The sequence below is a fragment of the Cyprinus carpio genome, chromosome B11 (genome assembly GCF_018340385.1).
Source record: "Cyprinus carpio isolate SPL01 chromosome B11, ASM1834038v1, whole genome shotgun sequence".
Lineage (NCBI taxonomy): Eukaryota > Metazoa > Chordata > Actinopteri > Cypriniformes > Cyprinidae > Cyprinus > Cyprinus carpio.
The window spans coordinates 10,393,076-10,419,908 of record NC_056607.1 but is presented as its reverse complement, the minus strand read 5'-3'; the positions used below and the strand labels follow the sequence as shown (position 1 = coordinate 10,419,908).

Sequence of the window (26,833 nt, the reverse complement as noted above, 5' to 3'; positions counted from 1 at the left end):
CTAATTTAATTTACCCTGCCTGGAAGAAGGAAAGCACAGTGATTTAGGCTGTAAGTGTTGTAAAAAGTGCACAAAGGCTTTTAATTTGTCTTTATCACCCCATTTCCTTTGCCCATAATCATTCATCTGCTCCTTTTTCCTGTCTGATTCACAGCAGCAGTGTTTTCAGGTAGGATAATATTTTTTTTCTCTCTTAACAGCTAACCCTAACAGTTAACTAAAAAAAGTAATCTGAAATACAATACAATGAATGTATATATATATATATATATATATATATATATATATATATATATATACACACACACACATACATTACTTTTCAGCTAGTTGCCTTCTCAACATTTTTCATTTAATTTACTTTGATTTGATAAACTAAATAACTAGAACTGAAATAAAGATAATAAAAACTTTTTACATGACGTTTAAATGACCAACCCCCCCAAAAAAAAAAACAACTAAGAACTGACTAAAACTTTAAAATTAAGATACAAAAATAAAAAATTAAGTATTCTAGAAAGCACCCAGAACACAGTAAAAAAAAAAATTAAATTAAATAATTACATAAAAAAAATCCACTCAACAACTCAAATTTTTCTAGTGACATGTTACAGCTAAATATTTTAGTTGGCATAGTTGAATTTCTGTGAATTGAATTTTATCAATTGTGGCAACAGTTTGTAAACATTGGCTCAATCAGAAATAACATGTTAAGCCACTAGAAAAATTTCGTTTACCATGTTGTTGGTACAATTACATGTTTTAAATTTCCCATTATTTCTCACTGTCTGAAAAAAGAAAGAAAATTAAAAAATTAAAAACAGAAATACGTTAAACATTGACTATACATTGACAAACAGTATTATGCTTTATTGTTTATTTCATGTTATGTAAATATATCCAGCTTTAAACTGCTTAAAGTTTCTGACACAAAAAAAAAGAAAAAGAAAAAAATGGATGAATAATGAATGAATAAGCCTCAAAAGAAGCAGACACTACCTGTGGTCTAAGCAACACTGTATTCAGTGGTTACATTGTGCATATATTGCATCAAATTCATATTTCAGAAATCAGTCTAACAGTGTTTTACACATATATGACATGAGCAAAATAAGCCTATAGGCTAAAAGCAAATAATTATAGGGTAACTGGGAAAACAAGATCATGAAACCAATGAATGCTTGAACTCACAATTCTGCATAATGCCACATAACTTTATAACGTGTCCTAACACAAAACCTTTAAATACTTTCAGTGCTTAACACTAGTGGATCACATTACAGTTTTTGATCCACGGATTGGATAATTTTTCGGATCAGCAAGAAAAGAAAAATATTTTAATTTAACTTGCTTTCCATTTATTACTTAAAGCGAAGTACTTCTTTGATACCATAGCAAATACTACTAGATTAACTAAGAAAGTTTAAACATGATTAAAGAGACAAGAGAACAGACAATAAAAATAAGAACAAATACACACATTACAAGCATAGATAGATACAACAGAATGTGTTACAAATAAAATAAGGTTGGTAGTATTCAAATGTAATAATTAGGGAAAATAACACTGCAGAGTGTTTACTGTATAAGTTAAATATAGATTTTTATTTGTTTGATGATCATTAATGATAGCAGCAGTATTTATAGGCCGCTGTCCCTTTAAAGGGATACTCCACCCCAAAATTAAAATTTTGTCATTAATCACTTACACCCATGACGTTCCAAACCGTAAAAGCTCTGTTCGTCTGCGGAACACAATTCAGTCTCAAGCCTCCAGGTTTTCATCCAAAATATCCTAAATTGTGTTCCGAAGACGAACGGAGCATTTACGGGTTTGGAACGACATGGGGGTAAGTGATTAATGACAAAATTTTCATTTTGGGGTGGAGTATCCCTTTAAGACCTGATGCATGGATCTGATATAATGATACACATCACATCCGATTTCTTTCTCAGCTGTTTTCATTCACTTGAGACATAACTGACTGCGTTTACCTGAATGATTGTAGAGATAGGTATTTTGTCATAATTTTATGTGTATGTGTCTGTTCAGAGGATTCAGAAGAGGATTCAGTTCGGTGTTCGCGCCATCTGAAATGCGTGTGTGTGCTTTACCCCTTCTTATTTGTTAATTGAGCCATTATGTTTTTGTCCATTTCCTCAATTTTTCAAAATGAAAAATTTTTACAGTGTAGGAAGCCAGTTAAAATCACTTAGAAAACCAAAGCAACCACCTAAAACACCCTAGCATTGTAATGCCAAGTTTTGCATGTGTAGCACCGTAAATTGCATAAAATATTGTTTTACTGGTAATAAGATTGGTAGAGAGACAAATCCCTTAGCAGTGCTCAACGTTTGGGGCCACCAAATATGTTTTGTTTGTGAATGTCAAAGAGGGGTTTTCATGCACAGTTGTTATTTCCCTTCGGAATTAAACATGTCACGGAATGTGATATTACTGCTAGTCAGGATGCATATTAATCCAGAATGACTGGTGTAGGTGAACAATACATATTCACACAATGTGCAATGATTTTTGACTGCGGACAACTGGATTTAAATTGATCTGTAACCTCTCTCAATATTTCTGTTTCTCTCAAGGGCAGGGTGGGCAATGCCATTCGGCTGTTTAAAACCTGGCGAGAAGAAGGACTACAACAGTCCAACAGAAATCACAGACAAATATGATCTGGGCCAGATTGTTAAATCGTGAGTAAAATGAGTTTTTTGCAATCCGTTTCCTTTATTTTTGCATGCAAGTTGCAGAAGTTGTTCTCGAAGGTACTTTTTTTTTAAGGGACAATATGCAGTCAGCCAGCAATTATCACAAAATATATCCAGAATGGCTCTTGTATCACCCCAAAGGGGTTCATTTCGTGATGATAATCAACTGACTGTGCATTATCCCTCTAATTATACTGCTACTTACCAAATAAATATATAAATAGATATGAAAAATAATTTGAGTTCATTTGATTATGTGAGTCTGTGTAGTGTTATGGGAGACTAGTACACTGTAGGAAAGTTAGAGAAAATGTGACTGATTAATTAGAGTATTCTAGTTGTGTGTGAAGACTTAATACAGTAATTCACAGAAAGTTCATTTTTGTGTGTACTATTCCTTAATTTTACTCTAAATTCTTATGTAATTAGTGCAATAACATCACTTTCTTCTCAAGGGAGGAGTTCTGTGAGATCTTCAGGGCAAAGGATAAGAACACCCTGAAAATGTACACCTGCAAAAAATTCCTGAAGAAAGATGGAAGAAAGGTGCGGAAGGCTGCCAAAAACGAGATTCTCATTCTAAAGATGTGAGTTACATATAGTTTTCGTTTTCAAAACCCTTAACAATCATTTTATAGAATGGGACTTCCGTCTGCTGTCCTCAGATCTGCTCTTTTGATTTCATTTGGTTTAAGGAGAATCATATTTATTTATTTTATGAATAATGCTTCTTAAAGCTCTATTAAATACTGTTGTTCCTCTAAGATGATTTGTGTACTGCAGAAGCTCGAGTTAGTTTGTTGTCACATTCTTGACTCCAAAAAAGTGATTTTTCCTTTCTTAAATCAATTGGAGTGATGAATGCTAGACAAATTGTGATAGATGCAATTTATTAATAATTTATTTTCACTGCATAAGGTCTGAAACTTGCCCAATGCAAATATGTGAGTGCAGACATCTAGCTGTATTACATTAGTTTGATTTGAATAGCATATTTAGTTTAACTGCACTGAAATTTTAGGTTTTGTAAGAGCATTAAAAATCAAATGTTTCAGTTTCAAAACAACAACAACAACAAAAACATGTAAAAAAAAAAAAAAAAAAAAAACAACAACATTTAGTAAAAAGTGAAACAACAGTGAGTTTTAACAAAAAGCTTCTTGGCTTTTGAAGCTTTGTGTACCCTATGCTAATTATTGACATTTTCAGTCATCTCAAATGTGTGGAAAGTACATGAAACAACTAATGATGCAACACATTTTGTTAAATATACCAAACATGTCAAAGCCTTAAGATATTAGATATAAATGCTTTGCACAGTGTAAGATTATATATGATTATTCTGCGTCTAAAAGGCTGATCTTCTGAGTCGCTGATGTCACTTTGATCCTGCAGTGCTGCGTTTGCGTCCCGCTCACAAATCACAACAGCTCATGAATAACACATAAAAGAAATGCCACTTTTAGAATGAGCTGTTTTTTTATGGGCTCACCTTTAGTTCCCCTCTCTATTGCTGGCATAAGAGCACATTAGAGTCTTCAAAGCATAATCAGTGTATTAATTTCTTAATTTAAAAGTTGGCTGACATAACCACCTTTACAAAATTCTGAAACACTTCTTTATAGTGTCTGTGTTACATAATTAATTAAATTATACTATTATATGTGCTGGAATTAAAATGTAATATGCTTTAAGGGAAGTTTCTTGCAAACTTTGTTACATCTGCTATTCAGTTAATCGCACTTTATTTAAATAAGGCTTTTTCATATTACATATTGTTAAAAAGTTACTTTAAGAATAATGTGTTACAAACACTCCAGTGATTAGCCAATGGCAGCAGTGGCAAGAAAAAAACAGATTTAGTAGATGAAGAAGAAACCATGGGAAGCTGCATCCTCAGGCTGGAATATACTTGAAAGCAATTACATAAAGCATATATTCATAAAATTAATAATTACATAAAGCATATAGTGTTCCTGTAGCTCAAGTGGTAGAGCATTGCGTTAACAAGCGCAAGGTTGGGGGTTTGATTCCCTGGGAACACATGATAGGTAAAAATTGATAGCCTGAATGCACTGTAAGTCGCTTTGGATAAAAGTGTCTGCTAAATGCATAAATTTAATATATACATAAATGTTGATTTGAACTGATGTGATTCAGCCACAGAGAATTAATGATAATACTGACATTTGTTGTTTAATTAAATATGATTATAGAGGAATCCATGTGAAATGCAAATAGTAGGGATGCAGGCATGTGTGTCTGGCGTTGGTTGACTCTGCAGTGGCAGATGGGGCATGAGTGTGGGGTTGATGGCAGGCCGGGATATATCTGGGCACAGAGCTACATGTGTATCAACCTCCTGTGTGCCACAAACTGTCTCCTAACTGACTGTCCATTTCTCCTCCCCAGGGTGAAACACCCCAACATCCTCCAGCTGGTCGATGTCTATGAGACTCGGAAAGAATACTACCTGTTCCTTGAGCTGTAAGTCCTAAAATCCATTTCAGAGTTTTTTTTTTTTTTTTTTTAGGACTGTAATGATTTATGTGCTTGGTACAAATACCAGTGGATTAATATTACTAAATATTTTACTTAACTATTTAAAAAGTTATATATTAATGCAAACTATTAATTATAAGTCAGAAGGCATGTGGTCTTAAGTATTTTCAAATTAAATAAACATCCCCTCAAAAAAAAAAGAATTAAAATTACAAATAAGAAGCGATGGGACAAAGAATTTCTGAAGTTATTTAGTATGCAACTTTAAAAGAATTATTAACCATGTAAAGATTGACATGAAATAATCCCATTTTTAAAAATGTGTTTTTTAAACTTTAGACAAAATATAAAAAAAACTATCTTAAAAAATCTGCATGTGTTTTTGCATGGAGTATCATATTTGAAACTCAAGGAGGAAAAACAAATTTTTTCAGAGGAAACTAAGCAAAAAAAAAATATGCAATTTGGAGCAGATGCTGACCAAAAAGTAAGATGAAATTCTTATAGCTTGTAATGTAACCCACTGAGATCTTTATTAGTGATGTTTCATTCATGAACGATACGTTCAATTTGAACTAATCTTTAATATGACTCGGGAATGGCGAGTCGTCTCAGTGAGGGATTTGTTCACTTCTTGTTGACCGTGCATGTGCAACATCCTATTGATTCTACAAGAAACAAAAATGATTAGTTCACCTCTGAGTTCATTTGTTCATCCCGTGACAGCCCCATAGGTGTTATGCAGTCTGTAGAGAAATGATTAGTTCACTTCTCAAGTCTTCTGGTCTAAGTCATTTGTTCTTTTGTCATGTGACATGATAACAGTATTGGATACAGAAATGAGTTAATAATTCCCTACCTTCCTTACAAACATATGTACAGTTATGTGATGCGTTTCTTGTCTCAAATTGTAGCTTTTTTATTTCTCACAATTTATACATTTGTGAATTTTTCTCATGATGGTTAACATAATGTAAATCATGTTGATACTGACTTCAAGAGGCTGAAGCTGCTGCTACTGTTGCCTGAGACATAACAGAAATAAACCCTGCGCTCAGACTGTCCTAGCACGATTATACCGCCTCGTCCTTTTCACATTCCTACCTGTCTGTTTGGATTTGCATTCATTATTTTAATGCCTCGTCCCTGCTGTACGCTGTATGTGTGGCATGGATTGGATGATTTGCGTCTGCTACACCTGCGTGATCAAGTAAAGCTGTTGAAGGTTCCAACATTTAAAGCAGGGTGTGAATAATTCATAATTGCACAGAAAAAGCAGCTCAGCATGTTGTGTTTTTTTGCAGAGCCACAGGTCGGGAGGTATTTGACTGGATTTTGGATCAAGGCTATTATTCTGAGAGGGACACCAGCAATGTTATCAGACAGGTGATGGAGGCAGTTGCTTACCTGCACAGCCTGAAGATTGTTCATAGGAACCTGAAGGTACACCACACATCGCCCTCTGGTGGTCATCTAGTTCATAATTAATTAACCTTATTATCCAGAAACTTCCACACAAGACACAATTCTGTTTAGGTTTTCGAATCTAAATTTTAGGACCGCACTTTTTTTTTGTGTAATGATATCAGATCTGTTTGTTTATTGTTGTTAAAAATAATCCAAATTAATAACTGTTTTTTTTTTATCTCCAATCTCAAAAATCCTTTTTTTTTTTTTTGCATGAATGATATACTTTCTTAGTAAATTCTTCAGTAAATTTTCTTGTTTAGCATCAAACATTCAGAAAAGTTGTTTGCTTCTCAAGTAAAATAGTTTTAAGTTAAATTTAGTTCATTTTTATTTGCTTATTGGCAAATTGTGCTTTATTGATTTAAGCATAAATCTACTAAAATTTACTGAGGTTTATGTCTAAAATACAGAAAGGAAATAATTTGCCAATGGTGAAAGAAAAAGATTTTACTGGAAAACAAGGGGAAAAATACTTAAAAGTATCAAGATCATGTATCAGGACTTTTAGCTGTTAAAATAGTCAAACACGTGGGGCCTCATTTATAAAATGCTGCATAAAAACTATCCTAAATTTGATTTTATGATCATTTCTCAAATATGTGCACATGTGATTCATAGAATGAACATACGCACAGAAAATGCACATCCGCCTCTCTTTCAGATGTGAAATCTATGAATCACAAATGATCTTGAACTTGCACGCAAAAGAATGGTTTTAGCTCTCTGTTAACGATTCCTAATTAATGTCATTAACATATAAAAGATCACCGGTCATCATCCAAATCCTTTAATTTAGAACAGTGAGCTGCTAGAACAGCTTACATTTTTAAAAACCTGCAGTACTCCGACAAGAAAAAGTGTGTATGTCTGCTCGGACCCTGACGTGACGCTAAGCACTTTTTCACGTCAAAGGCATTTTTTACAAATATGAGCGTTGGCATGGATTTAAACGCACACACACTCAAAGATCAAATCTTAGGGAAGCATCAAAATTTTGGTGAGAATGATTCTGATTTTATTACATTAGATGTAAACAACAACTGATAATGGATAATCATCAGTAACAAGGTCGCACCAGAAGAGGCTCACATACTGTAGCCTCTCTGTATGTGAAACAATCTAATGGAGAAATCAAAATATATGAACGCAACTGCACACAGAAGAAACATAAAAATGTAACTTAGTTTTTATGTTTGTAACATATAGCCTAATTAAACAACACAACCAAGAGAGTGAAGTTTTCTCTGAAAACTTGCAAATTTGACAATGATTTTCTAAAAGAATCAAACGAGTAGATAATATGCATTTTAGTACAATATTCTCAATGTTGACTGTTTTTGCTCGATTTGGTTAATGACAATAGTTCCAAACAAAGGTCACAGTAGAACAGTCGCACATCTCTGAGCAACACAGCGGTGTTTTGTTACTGAATGGTTACCGAATGATTCAGCATTTTTGAATTACTCATTTGAGTCAATGATTCAGTGGTCCATACATAAAGACAGACACTTGCTTCATTCTTGAATGAATCAGTTGTCTGAACGAATTGTTTGAATGAATGTCTCAATGACTCACTCATTAACACTGCTGCCACCTACTGGCAGTTTTCTTTCATATTTAAAAGTAGGCTACAGTAGCTTATCTATGCATTTTTTCCAACATTTTGTATTTGTATATTTAAAAAAAAAAAAAAAAAAATACCTAGAAAAAATGTAAATACATTTTAGTATGCAGTAACTTAACCCTCAAAGACCGAGACAGCTGCACACATCTAAAGATAACTGTTGTTTTTTAATGTTTAATAACTTTTGAACTGCTAATCATATATGAATGCTTTAAAGAGTGATGTAAAGCATATCCTATTTCTCTCATTTGGATATTCAGAGGCACCGTAGTGTACGTGATTACGTCATCACATTTTGACAACATTGATTCGGCAGAAGAAACCAATGCATTTCATTCCTCTGAGCCAAACAGAAACGATCGTTGACGCTAAGTACCACCCCCGTGCCCAGATTGGTTCAAACTGTCCCATATTCATGCGTGCATGAATACAAACACAAAATAACACATTTGCATTGAAAACTCTCTGGAAAAACACAGAAAAACACGACAGAGTACATTGACATAAAACAAATCAAAACCAAGGATGAAACAGTGGTACATATCTGATAAAGCACTGGAATTTATGTCTTCGGGTTGCTAGGCGATGTCCCAGTAAAATCAATTCTGATGCAGATTACAGCCAGCGGATCGATCATTTATATTATGTATATTATGTATATTAAGAAAATAATTCTTATATAGTTCATAAAGATAGTTTGCATTATTTTTTCTGTTGCACTCTGAATATTTCTCACTCATTTTGTGTGTAGTTTGTGAATAGTTTGTATTGTTGCAGAAGACAATCTTTGCAATTGTTTGTATTACATGCTGCACAGTTTGTGTTTATTGTTCATACTCAGATTGAAAATATATTTCTCTGAAGAAAAAACAAAAATTTTTGTTTTGATTTGTTATTATATAACACTCTTTCCATTTTCTTTACTCCTTAAATGGTTTTGGACACATCTCTATTGTTAGTAAACGAAATAGGCCTGTTTTTCACTTAAAAGCGCTGATAACAATATTGTAATAAATGGCTATAACTTGCTTGGGGAATGTTATATGTAAACAACATTTTATTTGGAAGTGTAAAACACCTAGATACAACTTTCTAAAGAAAAATATCCAAACGTAAGGAGTTTCTGTTTGAGTACACAGTATAAAACACCCAATTGTTGCTTGTGTTTTTCTTAAAATTCTGTATTTTCTTTCATTCTTAAAGAAAACAAAAGAAAAAAAAATACCCAAAAAAAAAACTATTCCATTAATTTAATTAACAAAAAAAAAAAAAAAAAAACTAATTTCCCAACAACAAAATTGTGGCCAGTGAAAATGCTGAGTGGTTAGTAAACCACTAGCCACAGTGGCTGGTGAGCAAAAAAGGTAATGTCAAGCCCTGCTAATAATGTATTGTTCAGTAAATAGTGTTCCTAAATTTTGCTCTAGAATGTTACTTGTTTTACATCAGCTGTCTTGACACACAAACATAGTCTGTTTGGAGAAAAGGAATTTCACAAAGCATCATGTCATCTTGTCATTCTCATCCCCTCTAGCTTGAGAATCTGGTGTACTACAACAGACTGAAACATTCGAAAATAGTCATCAGTGACTTCCATCTGGCAAAACTGGAGAATGGACTCATCAAGGAGCCCTGTGGAACCCCAGAGTATCTGGGTAAGAAGCTCTTCAAAACAGGCAAAACCTCTTTAAACACTCATGGGGCCAGTTGCAACAGATGGTCTTTATTGATGAACAACATTTTTTTTTCTGTTTACACGGGCATGCATTTGTTAAAATAAGAATAGCAAAATATGGTAATCAGCGTCATTGTTTTTTTGTTTTTTTTTTTAATGCAGTGTCCTTGGTCTTTTTTTTTTTTTTCTTTTTTCAACCAGCCCCAGAGGTTGTTGGGAGACAGAGATATGGCCGAGCTGTGGACTGCTGGGCCCTTGGTGTGATCATGTACATACTGTGAGTGTATTCTCCCATAAATCAAAACCAGGAGCTCATAATACCTTCATTTACAGACAGCATTTAACTTGTCTTCCACAACCAGACTTTTGATTATCAGCTGAAGTGTGGTCCACATTGTACCTTATTCTGGCCAAAAACCACCCACGCTGACTAGAATGTGCTCTGAGGAGTAAATGCGCAACCGATGATACCTTATTAATAGATCAGAGTCATCTAATTCACACAGCGTTTCTGCAGGCTCCACAAAATCTGTACAATTATAAAAAATGCCAATATTATGCTAATTTTATGTGCAAAATGCATGTCAGGGAGCTGTGTGGGCATGAGAGTACCATTACCCAGATCCTTCTCAAGCTTTGTAATGATTTCCCTCATCTCATACACAGGCTCTCCGGAAATCCTCCATTCTATGATGAGACAGATGATGATGACTATGAAAACCATGACAAGAACCTCTTCCGGAAGATTCTTGCCGGAGACTATGAGTTTGACTCACCATACTGGGATGAAATTTCAGACTCCGGTACTGTTAGTGAAGAATACTGATAAAATCTCACACGCTTAGTAGATCACAAACTTGTCTTATGTAAACCTTGATTTTAAAGACATGATGTGACGGTTTAGTTGTGTTTGCATCTGCCATTTTTTCAATCCGCAGCTAAAAACTTAGTGTCACGTCTTATGGAGGTGGACCAGGATCAGAGACTGACTGCACAAGAAGCCATCAACCATGAATGGTACTTATAGTATTAATATACATGACAATAACTGGTAACACTTTATCTTAAGGTGTCTGTTACACAGGTTACATGTACTTACTATTATAATAACAATTAATTTTGCATAATTACGTGCAAGTAACCCTAAACCAAACCTACCCTAATCATATATTAAGTACATGTAGTTAATTAATATTACTAAGTACTTAAATTATATAATTACACCGTAACAATGACACCTTAAAATAAAGTGTAACCCAATTACTCAATATATTGGCATTCCTAACTAGTGAGAGAAAAATATGTGAATGAAATACACCACTGTTCAAAAGTTTGGGTAACATACAATTTTTGATTATTTTTCAAAGTAGTCTCTTACTATATGCTTACCATGCTGCATTAATTTAATTACTGTCAAAACAGTAATATTGTGTAGTATATTACAATTTAAAATAAATGTGTTCTGTTTTAATAGATTTTCAAATGTTTAATTTCCTGTGATACAAAGCTGAATTCAGCATCATTACTGATGATCCTTCAGAAATCATTCTAATATGCAGATTTGCTGCCCAAGATTATTATCAGCATTATGCTTAATATTTTTTTTCACGATTCTTTGATGACTATAAAGTTTTTGTAACAATGTAATTGTCACTTGACCAACTTAATGCCTGAATCATTACTGAACATAAGTGTTTCTTTAAAAAAAGAAAACATTTTTGACCCCAAACCTTTGAACATTACTGTATCTAAAAGCAAGTGTTCAGTCCATATAATATGTTTTTTGTACCATTAAAGGATATCTGGAAATGCTGCATCAGACAAGAACATCAAGGAAAACGTGTGTGCACAAATCGAGAAGAACTTTGCTAAAGCTAAGTGGAAGGTAATTTCTAGATGAAGTTCACACTTTTGTGTTGAGGAGTTGAGTTTGGCCAAATTAAATTTGGATTACTACCTTCCTGTAGAAAGCGGTACGGGTCACGACCATGATGAAGCGTCTCAGGGCACCAGAGCATCAGACGGCAACACCAGCAGCAGCACCTGATGCGCCCAACCCTGCAGCAGGGGCTCAGGAAAATGCTCAAGCTCCATCTGAGGCCTCCACAGCCCCATCGAGTACCGCTGAAAGCAACTCGACGAGCACAGAAGCCCCTGCCGTGGAAGCAGCGGCACCAGCTGAGTCTGTTCTTCACACCCCAGCTCCGGAACAGCCCGATCCTACACCGCGGTGCAACGGAGAGGCTTTAGCCCCCCTGCCATCAGACACAGGGGAGGAACAGAGCGGTTAATCTTGCTACCTCTCTCCCACCTGCATTTAGATCCCACACATTTGTACATAAGCAGCAAGCATGCTAATACTGATCCCGCAGCACATAGCATTAATCTCAACACGCTCTATCATGAGCCGACTTCTAAAAAATTTCCCAGCAAGCATCTGTTTTCTATTGAATCACAAAGCTGTGTGACGTGTATCGAAGGCTCTGGCCACTTTAACTTTGCGCAAAAGAAGAAAAAAGCTATTTTCTGCTTACATTAAGCCAAGATTGGAATCTTTCGCACTGATCTGCATACATGTTTTAGGATAGATGATTAAAGCAGGCCTCATTTTATAAAAGTACTTTTTTATTTTATTGCATTGCGGTTTGTTAACATCCATCTTGAGCAGGAGCACCGATACACAGCTTCGTGTGCGATGTATAGTTTCTGTAAATAGCTTACTAACCTCTGTAGATTAGACGTAGCCAAGAACAGCATGCTTTTTCAAATCTGCTGTTTATGACACCAGATAACTGCTACATTCAGCTTTAGCTTTACATGGACATTTCATGTCTTGATCGAACACGCGCTCATGAAATGTTGTCATCAGTTTAAGAGGATTTATATGAAAAATACTTCGGCAGCAACTAAGGTGGCTAAATGCATTTCATAATGGCATTTTAATGGTTGAGACATGTGGCCCAATAAATGGAGCAGAGTAGGTAAACATAAGAAATACCTCAAATCTGCTTGGTAGCTAGCCACATGAGCAGTGGAAAATAATGTTCTTATAATGTATTATACTCATTTACATACATTGTACATGTATTGAGTAATAATATACTTGTCCATTTTAAAAGTACATATAGCCACACACAGTGATCTTTGTTTTCAATAGAATTTCATCTGAGGCATAGATGAACATTACCACTACTTTGAGACCCTTCAATATATTAATCCTTACATTTATCTTTTCATTGCATCTCCCTTTACTAATCTATAATGAATTTAAATATATTCCGATATATTTAATTTATTAGACTCAAACATAAATTTATAAAACATAAATCATATATTTATCTTTTTTAAATTCCAAATATGTAATAAGGATCATATATTGACTTATTCCTTGTCAAGTAAGTCACTTTTATTTATTTAGAGCTTAATACGATACAGATTGTTTCAAAGCATTCTATTACTTAATCTTTTAAGAAACGCATGTTCAGATTACAAAAAAAAAAAAAAAAAATTAAATAAAAAAAATATAATTGACTAATCCATGTGCTGCAGGGATGAATTTTTGCACTTCAGGATTTATGAGTAAAATCGAATATTTTAAGATTTTATTTCAGTTAAGAATTTAAGATTTTCTGTCTCTTAAAAGGCAATTGCTAACAAGTGGCTAAACCACCATCAAGCTAAACAGGAAAATGTATTTATACTCTAATTTTTCTAGACTATTCTGACTCAAATTTGCCAACTCAAAGATGGAGACAGAGAAAAGTTGTGTGACCGTGGTTTTTATTCTGGTGATTGTATTTAGGTTTTAAAATTCATAAATGTTTTGTTCAGGATTATCTTGAACAAAATGTGTAAGAATCATAAACTTACTGGTCACAAAGCTTATTTCTGCAATAACTAAAATCCTATTGGCTGTTCATCAAGGGAATCAGGGTGATGCTAACTTGGGTTACAAAAATACATCCTCCCTGCAGCGCTCTACATTGGTTTGATATATTCCTGCCTAAAGCAAATAGTCTTAAACGTTAATGATCCTAATTAAGTCTAGCCCCATTAACCAAACCCTAACCTTAACGATTTAAGATTTTAGCCGATAGCTTTTTTTTTGTCTTTACTTATTTTATAGAAAGGTCTGCTGTCAGCAACAGACACCTCATCTTTCACACAGATCTTTCTCATTAAATGTTCACGCTTCACTAATGTGTGGAGTTTACTGTCTGTTACTCATGATGACAGTACTGATTCATTTCTTAGTTGATGCGTTCTACAGTACATCATTATGTGCTGTGATGATTTTTACATGAATAGGTTGATGTTTTGTTTTCAGCATACAAACATTTCAGTTTTAGCACAGAGAAATGGCAGGTGATGTAGGATTAAAAGAACTTAACGAAAGCAAAATGAAACGGTCGACCTCTTAATATGAGCAATAGTCTACAACTGCGATACTGTGATGCTACTCTCAATGTCAGTGTCCATGTGAACACTCAAGTTCTGATTGGCGTGTCCTCCGTTGAAGTTGACAACGAAGGGTGAGAAGCTCAGGATTACACAGGACAGATGACGAAAGTTCACCTATTGTACAATTATTTCATACAGGTGAACAAAAACTAAAGTTTCCCCTCCAGTGGCCAACGATTTGTAATTGTTGTTCAGTGATGACATGCTGTAAATTTCTAAACATCACAGGAGTCAGTGGAGGTTAGACTGAGGAAGGCCTTGATATGCCATTATGCTGTCAATGGTCTATTGATTTGAAGGTGATGCACATCATGGGCTGGCACAGGTTTCTACAGAAGTCAGCTTTGATATACTTTGGATCTCACACTTGTCACTGTCATTTTGTATCTTTCACTTCTTTTATCTTCTAAAATATTTCCTTTCTAAAATCTGTCCCATACCTTTATTTGTTCTATCTACTCAGAGACTTTGAGATGTTGTTTTTTGTCTTTGATTTTGTATAAAAATACTGAAAGCTCACACCGTTAAGACCTAAAATAAAAAGAGTGGTAAGTAATGTTTCATGTGGGTCTTGAAGAGTAAAAAAAAGATTTTTATAGCATCCATGTATACTGAAACCGCAGCTAGATACTGTGTTAAACAATTCAAAGCAATTTTTTTTTACAGTGCTTCACTATTGCCTTTGGTGTTCGATGTCTGTTGATTTCCTCATTCTCTCTGATGTTCTTCTCAGTGTGGTTGACTGTGAACCTGTGAATACACTGAGGACTGGCCTCTCTTCACTTTAACCTCTGTACTCTTCAACTGACTTTCATGCTTTCAAAATAAACACATCCTGAATGATCATCTATTAGTAGTCATATTTTTATATGCTGCATGTTACATGCTCCATGGAGCCAACAACTACTCTTACTTTTAATGTGAGACATTGAGAATTACATATGTTGTCAAAAATCTGAAAGAAGACCATATCTTATTTTAAAAAGTAGACCTTTACATTAACAATCTTGGAATAGCATCTGCACAGGGGTCTTAGAGTAGTTATTTTGCATGGAGGAATGTTGTGTCAGACTCATCCTTAACTGAAGTTATTTGCTGACACTGTTCTTCTCAACATCAATGTCTATTAATATTTGCCATGTCTGTATATGAGGATATGATATATTAGAGGGGAAAAAAGTGAAAGGAAGTGAAGAAATACTGGTGACTTGGATTTTGTAAATGGCATTGGGAGAATGAGAATGTGAAGTTACAGTGAATGGCAGAATATTAATTAATTCCATATATTACATTCACCAGTGCAAGTCTGGGCCTTATATATATATATGAACTATTTTATATACTGAAAAAAAAAACATTAAAATAAAAACAACTATATTAATAAGTACATGGTAACTAAATAGGTAAAATGTTTTTTGAAGTAAAAATGAGCCCTATTTTCCATTTAACAAAATATTATCTGGCACTGTATACTTCTTAATAAGGTATAACAGTTAATGAGTTAATGCAACAGTTAAAAGATTGATAGATAGATATGTGTAGATAGATAGATAGATATAGGCACATTGGCCTACATGGTCATACTGTTTATGTACTTGTTATTAAAAAAAAAACAATAATAATAAAAACTTTTTGACACTATTCAGAGGATGGACATAATGAACAGAACCAAGCAAAAATACATACACAAAAGAAAAAGGAAAAAAAGGTAAAAACACATAAGGCTGAAGTTTGAGAGTTTGCCACTGGTATGGACAAAATAATAAAATCCATATGCATATTCAAGTGCCTTGAGAGTATTGGTTATACACAACAGGTTTTTAAGGAACAGACACAAATTTAAGTTGCCATTTATCACCCACTTCACAATCACTCAGTTCTCACTCAAAATGTTAATAAATAATGAGTTTTAGATTAATATTCTCTCTGCTTTTATTCTAAAAATACACACTTGACAAAAAAAAATACATAGAACCCTATAATAGCAGAGGCCAACTCCTTTGCAGTGCATCAGAAAGCAAACATCCTAGAGGCTTAGTAAAGCTTGCCCTCTGCTGGTTCACATAATTTAGTACATCACATATAATTACATAATTTAGCAAATATTCAAAGATTATCAACCAGCCAATAAGGAAATGGCTTCTCTCTCTTCTGGTAATAAGACGTGAGAACATTGTACTGTGTCCTCTGCCCAATGCATCACTTAACCTCAAAGTCTGAGAATGAATCCACGTTTATCATCAGAATCTAAACCACTTTAAAGGATATTTCTAATGACATCAGAGTGAGTCTGTACTGGCCTACTAAAGTCCTGTCCAGACCACAGACTTTACAAATGTGACGTCCTGTACTTGATTTACCCTACATTCTGAATGTTATAATGGCACTGCCAGGAAACGCTTCCTCTGAGTCGCTGATCTCACAACCTGATAATACCAGCAAACATCTCTCCTAATGTCCTTAAAGACTGATCAGGTTACTTAAAAAGTGTTATTCCATGCTTTCATTTCTTTCCAGAGTGCTACACTTCTAAAAACATCTGCTTGGGCAAAACAAAATCGATAAACGTTATTCTGAAGCTTTCATGTCAGACTGATAAAGAGGTTTTGAAACAGTGAACAAAAGACTTTGTAAGCATGAATAGAGGCCTTTCCATAATAATAACAGCCTATGATGGCATGTTGAAAGGATGGCACCCCTTCGCCCTCTGAGATGGGTCGGGAGATAAGCATGTGGGTTTCTGAGCCATTCTATCCTCAGTGTGTTCAGCTATTCACTCCGATAATCATCCATCACCTCGGTGGGTGAGAACAGCCAGTCACTGCGACGACTGTGCCCACCACTGGCACTGAGACACCAGACAGGGAATGATGGGAGCTATCAGATAAGACAGAGACAGAGGTTTCTCTGTTATGGGACACAAATGGGACAAAAGAGGCTAGTGATGATGAGATCCTCTTTTGCCTGTATGCGATGCCCGTGATGATGCCTGCTGTGCCCGGAGAACAACAACAATGCAGTGACAGGCAGAAGTGCTGTATGTCCTCTCTGGGAATGATGTTTAGTAACTGCAGGCACAAGTAAAGCCACTGAGAAAACTACACCAATGCACTGACATTTCAAAACACAAATTTTAACAGTTAAAGGGATAGTTCACCCAAAAATGAAAATTCTGTCATTAATTCTCTCATGTTTTTCCATCTTGGGAACACAAATTAAGATACTTTTGATGAAATCCGAGAGCTTTCTGACTCCCCATAGAGAGCAATGTAACTGAAATGTTCCCAGACCCAGAAAGATAGTAAGGACATTGTTAAAATAGTCCATGTGACATCAGTGGTTCAATGTTACAAATCTACAAGAATATTTTTTGTGCGCAAAGAAAACTTTATTCAACAGTTCTTCTCTTCTGTGTCACTGTCCACCACCATTATCAAGAGTACCACGTCGTGGGCCAACAGAGGTCAAAAACAAAGTTTTATGGACAGATAAGACTAAATGTCCTTGCACACAAAATTTTTCATATTCATCATCCTTTTCTATCAAAATGTTTGCTACTGGATGCAAATGCAGAAAATTGAAACTGATCTGTTTTTTTTATTATTATTATTAATTTTATTTATGATGGACGGAAGTTTCTGAGGCAGTGTGTAAATGTGATTGACACAACGTGAGGTCGTATTAATTTTTTAACGTGCAGAAATTTTGGACTCAAATTGATGGGAAAGCAAAAGTGTGGAGGCAAAAAGGAACAGCATATGATCCATAGCTTACAAAATCATCTGTAAAGCATGGTGGAGGTGGTGTCATGGCATGGGCATGCATGCTCTCTCATCTTTATTGATGACTTAACAAATGATGGTGACAGCAGAATGTTCAATTTTGCAATCAGAATCAGAATAGCATACTTTCATACTTATCTGCGCTATTTCTCTTCAGAAGTTATTAGCATTCACTGATAAAATGCACTCGTTTTAACTAGTGTTGCGAATATATTTTAATAATTTCAAACAAGCATTCATCAACGCAGACGTCTATTGTAGTTGCTGTCTCATTGGACTCTTTTTTTAAATGTAAAATATTGGGGCAGTGTCCTAACCTTGTAGACAAACCAATTGCTGCATAAAAAAAAAAAAAAAACCAAGGCAGCGCAAGTGCGAGCTGAGCATGCATGTGCGCGCAGTAGTTAGAAAAATACTCTGCTGATGATGGCATTAGCGCCAGTAGACCAAAGTATTGGGGTATTTGTTTTTTAATTACATAAAAAGAGAAATTAATAGGCTATGCAATTTTTTTTCTCAACACTTTATCACATTGTATATTTATTACTATTATTATTAGCTATACAACAATTGACAAGTGAAACATACACTACTCAATGAACGAGGCTAAATATACAAAGCAAATTCTTAAAGAAAATCCTTAAAGGTACATTCTCTGAAAACAAGTCCTAATATCTTATGCAGTGTTATTTCTCATATGAATTTATCTTGTTTCAGGGATTTTTAGATATTTTACTGGAAACAAAATATACTTGGTAGGAACAGGCAACCATAAACTGCTGGTCTTTCTGCCCTAAGAACATGAGAGACTTACTCCAGGGCAATTGTTCCAGTAATATACTGATTGCATGGATAAAATTATCTTATTAATGCACTTAATAAATGATGATTTAATGATAAGCGTATAAACATGAAAAATGGAACAGTAAGCATTTATGCAAAAATTATAATCACATCAGCAAAAAAAAAAAAAAAAAAAAAAAAAAAAAAAAGTATAGCCAATAAGAACACTAAGTGTCAATGACGATCTACAAGCTTCAGTTTGTGTAAACCCATAAGAAACACTGCAGAAATCTCACATTGCACTAGCTGTGAGGATGCTTGTATAAATTAACAGATGAGGTTATAGTAAGGTATAATATCATAACAGGGACATGCAGACATTTTGAGGGGCAGGGGCTCCAGTGGAAAAAATGGCACCTCTCATATTTATAAAAAAAAACAAAAAAAAAAAAAATTCTAAACAAAACAAAAGTATATTAGGGGTGTGCAATATTGACAAAAATATATATCTCAATATTTTCTGGGATTTTATCAATATTTTGCTGAGTGTGTTATTGTGTTGATATCTTAAGGGCTAGCCTACCGTGGACAGCTGACTCCTAAAGTTTTTGATATTCTTCATATTCTGTGTGGTGATCAGTTCACAGCAGTGACAGAAATGAATCTTTTCCAATAAGTTTAAATAGATTTTTACCATTTATGGGCATTTTTACCTTTACAACGGCATTTTTTCTAAAAGTGTGCATCATCTTTTCAGTCAAATTTAATCAGTCAATTAGAATAATAAGTCATTTGGGCAGTTACCAAGCAAATTAAATCAGTATTGACAAAATTAATCTGCAATAAAAAATAAAAACACAGAAGCTGCATTAGAAGGGGCATTTACATGCATTTACATACTGTTTTGATATTTTACACAAAAAACTTTGAATACTGATATTTAAAATTATTAAAAAAAATGAAAAGATACTTTAAATGTAAAATCAAAACTGTCAGTAGATGGCAGCAAGTCACTGTTAATAAGTGAGTCATTGCGATTGAACCCAACCATTTAAATGGTTGATTCATTCAGGAACAAAACAGTGTCATGTTGCTCAGAGACTCAAATTGGAATTATATTTGTTGGCCAAATAGAGCAAAAACAGTCATTATTGTGTCTAAAATGTAAGTGTCTTAATATTAAATTCTTGTTTATTGAACTGCTGTATAAAATCAATATCACATTTGTAATTTTATTGCTTTTTGGTGCAAAATAAACCATCAGTCTTCACGTGATACTGATAAACAATACGAAATGTTATAAATCTATACATTTCTGCCCCTTATCTTGAATTTTGTAATCATCCTAAATGCATTTTAAAGCTGCAGTCTGTAACTTTTTGGTTAAAAATGATCCAAAATCAATATTTGAGCAATTACATAATGAGCCAGTGTTCAAAACTATTGCCTTACTTTTACCCGATTCACAACGGTTAGCTTATAATAATGTTTTCTAATTTGAGTGGTGCGGGTTTTCGTGGGAAATTCGAGCGTGCTGCTATGTTATTATGTCATGTCTGTGAATATAAAGAAGTTGTCCTGGCTACTAGGCTATGGCATGTGAGGATCCTGAAATACACGTAAAGTTTATAGCCTTTTCTCATAGCAGCTACAATAATTAAATGTATCATTTTGATGGCGAATTGTAATCCAGAAAGGATTATGTGTTTATGAAACACATGTGAATGAAATTAAATTATATTCCAGTTTTAAATGTGCTTCTGATTACAGATAGCCTAGGATTACACAATGCTGATGTTATTAACAGTAATAATTTGAGAATAAATTATAACAATAATAATAATTTGCAAGGTTTGAGGTGATATGAGCTAACCGATCTTTAGATTGACACCATTGGTAGCGTGATTTATTGTAATGCTTTTTTTCCTCACTTGATCAGAACAAACATGGCAGACTTGTTACTTACTTGTTCAGATGACAATATCTGGTGAAAATTCTTGTTTGAGTCATATATTCCAAGGCATAGGCTAGAATCTGTGATTGCGAAGTACAGTAAATATCCACACCGGTGCAGTGACTGACTGCCACACATACTCCTCAAAACATTAAATGCCGGCGCACAACCCACACAAGGAAGATAATTCTGCAGAGAGCTGCAAGTGCAGGTTTTCAAACAGAGATGGCGACAAAGAGGCAAACTTTACGGACTGCAGCTTTAATAAACTGAATCATGCAGTGAAAGAACGCACACTACTGGTCTAACCTACTAACTTACATGGTAACTCTCTCATAAGTCATGAATGTTAGCAAGACAACTATAATTGCCTTTTGGAAAATTAGCTGTAAATTCGAGGCACAGATAGCTTAGTCCAGTGGTTCCTTCCCAACCCTGGTCCTGGAGGCACCCCAACACTGCACATTTTGCATGTGTCCTTTCTCTGACACACCAATTCCAGGTCTTGGGAGTCTCTACTGATGAGCTGATGACCTGAATCAGGTGTGTTTGATGCCTCCAGGACCAGGGTTGTTCATCACCACACTCACCTCCACACCAAGACAAACACAACTGGAAAGGGAGGGAGGGCTTCACTTCTTCGGCTCTCTGCCTGTCAGTGGTGTGCATGTGCCAATCAATGTGTGCTGTGCTGCAGAGACGCCGAGGAGAGAATGTCTCAACATTTATATTTCTAACCTTAAATTTTTATACATTAAATCATTTGTTTGACAAAAAAAAAACACACAAAAAAAAAACACACACACGCACATATACACTGTACATACCAGTATATTGATTTATATATATATATATATATATATATATATATATATATATATATATATATATATATATATATAAACACTCCCTAGAAAAAGGGCAGATGCTCAAGCCCTCTTTGATGTCCATGTGTGCACGTGCCTGATATCATATATCACTGTTACAGCGCAATCTGGACCTTGTCAGTTCCTGGTCATTACATATATGCCTAACATTTTTTTTTTTTTTTTGCATTGAAGAAAAAAAGTCATACAGGTTTGAAATGACCTAAGGGTTAGTAAATAACAGAGTTTTATTTATTTATTTATTTGGCTAAAGTTGCTTGATAAATCTGAATTTCAATAGAAATACCACCAGTGTCAGCATGCAAAAGCTATGATAGTGCTTTATGAAAGCTTTGCTTTCTCAAACATAACAGTAAATCCATCCTCAGTCCTGTCAGCCCAGGATTCTTCCACCCAAAAAAAAAAAAAAAAATGCTGACATCAAAGTATCAGCTGATGAAGACAAAAATGAACAGCAGAATTACTATAAAATATAAAGCTTTAATTTATTAGTTAGCAACGGCAAGAGGGGAAAGAAAATCATTTACACAATTATCACAGTAACATCACCTGTGCATTTAGTCTCAAACTGATGACAAAATAAAAACAAACATTTCTAAAGACACATCTTAAAAATACCAAAAATTGTACAACTATTTTCTCTCACTGTAAGACACTGCTTCATAGTGGATTTGGGACCATGTGGTGCTTTTGTAGGAACAGAAATAATACCATCAACTGTTGAGGAAACAGTTAGTCAACGTTTTAAGGTGAATAGTTGCCCTCTGTTTTGCCTGTATAAGCTGCGCAGAAAAAGACCATCAGCCTTCTGTCCAACACCGACCTGACCATAAAAATATATGAACAGAAAGAACTGTAACATAGCTATCTTTAATTTCGTAATTACAATACCACTACATAAATCATGCACACAATGAAAAGCCAGCTTCCCAAGACCTCGAGTAGTTTAAAACTGTGATAAAATGCTCTATACAGTGTGAACACATTTTGAAAATGAATGTAAGTTTTATCATATATCAGGATGTGTCTTTTATAATATTGTAGCCTTCACCAGTTTATTTAAATTCATATTTAGGCTATGTGCCATAATTTGCTGAATCTCACAAAACAGTACCAAATCATATTTCACCCCAAAATGAAAAGGAATATAATTATATATAATTGTTTCTTAAAAACAAATCCCATGTCACCAGATTTGCATTGCGACATTTCCCTCTTCAAATATAATTATCATTAAAAAAATTGAATTCTCACCATAATGAGAAAATTAGTTTTAGAATATTAAAACATAGGGGGGGAATTTGCTTATATGAAAATAATGATTTAAAAGAATGGCTTAATTTATTTTTTTTAATGGGTGAAATATGACCTGGATGTGCATTCATGACATTATCATGGTGCGAGTTGGTTTGTGCTTTTAGTCTTTTCAAAAGTGGCATAAAAAAAAAACAATAAAAGCTTACTAAGAGCTCTCAGCAGCTGTTTTAAATTAGTCAAAACAGTCACAAAAAAATTGTGCCATGAAACTTGATTACCTTACAAACATTTGTGCAATGAAACAGATGCGTTGTGCATACAGAGTGACATTAGGAAGACAATATGAGCTGGTGTATCATTGTAACCAATGAGGGACCAGAATGCACTTAGGGGTGGGACTAGTGGTGAGGTGCATTATGATGTCAGCGTCTCCTGGCCCGCCTTTTCCGAATGTCTTTCCGTGTGAAGAGTCCAAGGGGGAAGAATCATCCCCGTTCGCTCTTTCCATACCCATCTCAAGTTCATCATAGAAAGTTCATAGTCTATGAGTTTATGTCAATATATACGAGTCGTCAATGCCCGGAAGATGGAAATTGGAGATTTGTTTTGTTTGTAGTTGTGACAATAAAAATAATATAACAATAATATTTGCCCGTTAGGTACTTATACACAAAGAGCATTCATTTTTCTATTTAAGTACAAAGAAATCCACAGAATGGTACTATATACAACCTACAATAAATACTGTGTATGATATCATCTTTATGTGTTAAAAGGGAATTCCGTTTGTTGCTTGCAAAGTTCGGTTTCATTTGATGGAAGTTTTTCAAATTTTTTATTTTTTTTTTACAGGTTTTCCTCTTTTAGAAGTCTTTCCTATAAGGCCGGTGGGTGGAAAGCCCCTCATGTCTCTTCCTCGTCCCCATGATGTCTGCGATTCCGTGGTTTCTTCTGTTCCTTCAGCTCTTTGAGGTCTTTGGCCTTTGTCAGCGGGTCTCCATATTGCCAATAGTCCTGGCAGTACTGGTTTATGAGGCCCATCTCAGGCTGACTGAGGATGGTCAGAAGGTCTTTATATTGTCCGCCGCTTGGGGTCCAGGGGCTGGATTGGAGTGAAGATGTCACCGGGCGGCCCGATTCCACCAGGATGTTGTTGACGGCCTGGTTGGTCAAGACCACCAGCTGAAGTTTCACCAAGGTGTGCTTAAAGTTCTTCTCTGTGGCTGTGCAGACGTAGATGCCAGAGTCGGAGGACTGGAGGGAACGTAGTAGCAAGCCTTGATCTGTCTTCAACACGCGCTCGTCGGAACGGACCTGAAGAAACACACACAAAAACAGCCATGAGTTATAAAGCAACAAACTTTGGAGGTGTCATTCGGACTGCTTATTGATCTATTACTGTTGCATATAGAAATTATGTTTGACCGATACCAATAAGCAATACTTATTTTTATGATATTGCTAATAACTAGATGCATTTTCCATGCAGGTTTACAGATAATGTATATATATATATATATATATATATATATATATATATATATATATATATATATATATATATATATATATATATTTATATATATATATATATATATATATATATATATATATATATATATATATATATATATATATATATATATATATATATAATGTAATTACACTATATTACAAACATATTTGTAAATTATATCAATTATAAATTGAATTATAGAATTATAAATATAAAATGTTAATTAATTAAAAAATTAAAATCCACTTTTTCACATGATCTTTTTCATACTATCATCATTCATATTATTGGCATCCAGTATGTCTAAAAAGGATGATACTGAATCTATACCATTTGCATATACAGTATATGTAAATGTGTGTCCTCACCTCTCTCCTTCTGTCGCTGTTGTCTCGGTGGAGGTGCCATTTGATAGCGGCATGGGGCGATCTGGCCTGGCACTCCAAAAACGTGCTGCTGCCCTCCACCCCGTACTGCACCGTCTCTAGAGTGTTCTTATTGGCTGGACAACAATAACAACATGTCATTTCTCATTGACATCAGCACAGCATTGAAGAGCTGGGCATGAACTATTAGAGCAGAGCCAATAGAATGTGAGAGTGGTGTAAATAAACTCAACACTACAACAGTTCAGATCAGAGCAGAATGGTGTTTTCTGTTAACAGCTCATTGAGGTTGTATAAAGAAAGCACAACTGTACTTTACATATACACTTAATTTATATATAAAATTTTACAAAGTAAATGAAAATGTATAAAACTGAATTCATGAACTGATGATGCTGATAAATGTGTCATGCCATGAAAACAACTGTTAGCTGTGACTTGCCAATGATTTATCAATGAATTAGTTGTGCATTAGACAGACACATTTATATTAGAATAAAAAACAGGCAGAACTAAATCTTTTTATTGATATTATACATAATAAATGTATATATTTACAAATATTAATTGTAGTAAAGTCAGACTAGTAGCTTACTGTTGGAATTGTATCCTCTGCACTGCCGAATGGGATTCCCGTATTTCACATCCTGTCGCCGACTGCGTCTGAAAGTAAGCCAATATGACAAAATAAGAAATTTATTTACTAACTGACTACACATACATTTCAACACACTAAAGATATGACGGTCAGCCAGGATGAACGCTGGCAGTCTGAACCAGAGGAAAGTTCAGATCAATCTGTCTCTCTGGAATTTCAGCTTTCTGCAATTTTAGGGAAAGTCCCATCCTGTTTCACAATAAGAATACTCGCCCTTCACTAAATAAGATCCATACGGACACCTGTTTTTTCTCAAACACTTTGGGATAACTTAAAATGTATGTGTTTAGCAGACGCTTTTAAATCAAAACTGTAGTTTCCCCTGAAACTGCCCAATATGACTAATGCATCTGACAGCATGAAAGCAAAACATCTTCAGTTGCAACATCTAATGAACAAAATTTCCAGAAATTAGGAGGCTGTGACTGTAAGTGAGGATCGAATCCTCATGAAGGCACATGACTGGAATATGATCTTTGATGCGTAAGAGTTTTGGAATTATTTTTGTTTGGTGAGGTTTTGGGTCTTATTAAAGTGTATTTCATTATTTCCTATCAATGTTAATAAAAAGAGCCAAAGAAAGAAATAGGCCAGATTACTGAGAAATTACGGAGAATAGAGATACAGATTCAAATCTGTGTCTAATGGACTAACAACAGTGGCATTTTAAAAACAAATGTTTTCACTATGTTACTGTACATACCTAAATGTGATGTATATGAAGATGCTGACTAACACTGTGTGTAAATGTCATTTGGTTTGAAGTGCTTTGGCATATTAACCTCTTCTGTGAGGCTGAGTACCGAGAGCAGGAATTGCCGTCCCAAGCACAATAAGGGTCCCGGGCCAAACAGCAGTCTGCACAGGCCTCGCCATAGACGTCACACCTGTGCAGGGCCAAATGAGTCACCCCAACCGGAGACGCCACATATAGTTGTTGCTGCAACAAAACATATTGTTATGCAGAGTGACAGTCTTCTTTTCTGCCTTTAGATATATAATTTGATCCTAAAACATCAAGGTACATAATTTTCTATTTTCCAATCTCTTTGGAAAGAAGAAAACCACACGTGACTGTGCAGGCCTGTGTAGGTTTTGAACTGCAAATTTAAGCCTGTTATGATAATGGAGCATTTAGACACTTGACATTTCTG

At 34.7% G+C, this 26,833-nt stretch overlaps 2 protein-coding genes across 4 annotated transcripts in view; one reads left to right on the top strand and one right to left on the bottom strand.

The window, feature by feature from the left end:
* Window positions 1-15,304, top strand: part of LOC109098571 (caM kinase-like vesicle-associated protein) — a 47,232-nt gene extending 31,928 nt beyond the window's left edge. For both annotated transcript variants that reach the window (XM_042733876.1, XM_042733877.1), the window contains 10 exons: window positions 2,602-2,709; window positions 3,180-3,311; window positions 5,137-5,211; window positions 6,531-6,669; window positions 9,855-9,975; window positions 10,197-10,272; window positions 10,662-10,798; window positions 10,934-11,012; window positions 11,793-11,880; window positions 11,963-15,304. In XM_042733876.1, coding sequence (XP_042589810.1) covers window positions 2,602-2,709; window positions 3,180-3,311; window positions 5,137-5,211; window positions 6,531-6,669; window positions 9,855-9,975; window positions 10,197-10,272; window positions 10,662-10,798; window positions 10,934-11,012; window positions 11,793-11,880; window positions 11,963-12,286 — 1,279 coding nt within the window. In that variant the 3' untranslated portion in view covers window positions 12,287-15,304. The remainder of the gene's footprint in view (window positions 1-2,601; window positions 2,710-3,179; window positions 3,312-5,136; window positions 5,212-6,530; window positions 6,670-9,854; window positions 9,976-10,196; window positions 10,273-10,661; window positions 10,799-10,933; window positions 11,013-11,792; window positions 11,881-11,962) is intronic.
* A 7,018-nt stretch (window positions 15,305-22,322) lies between these two features.
* LOC109098322 (semaphorin-3F-like) overlaps window positions 22,323-26,833 on the bottom strand; it is a 61,118-nt gene continuing 56,607 nt past the window's right edge. For both annotated transcript variants that reach the window (XM_042733874.1, XM_042733875.1), the window contains 4 exons: window positions 26,462-26,619; window positions 25,617-25,684; window positions 25,004-25,137; window positions 22,323-24,433 (listed from right to left, as the gene is read on the bottom strand). In XM_042733874.1, the coding sequence (XP_042589808.1) occupies window positions 24,023-24,433; window positions 25,004-25,137; window positions 25,617-25,684; window positions 26,462-26,619 (771 nt within the window). In that variant the 3' untranslated portion in view covers window positions 22,323-24,022. The remainder of the gene's footprint in view (window positions 24,434-25,003; window positions 25,138-25,616; window positions 25,685-26,461; window positions 26,620-26,833) is intronic.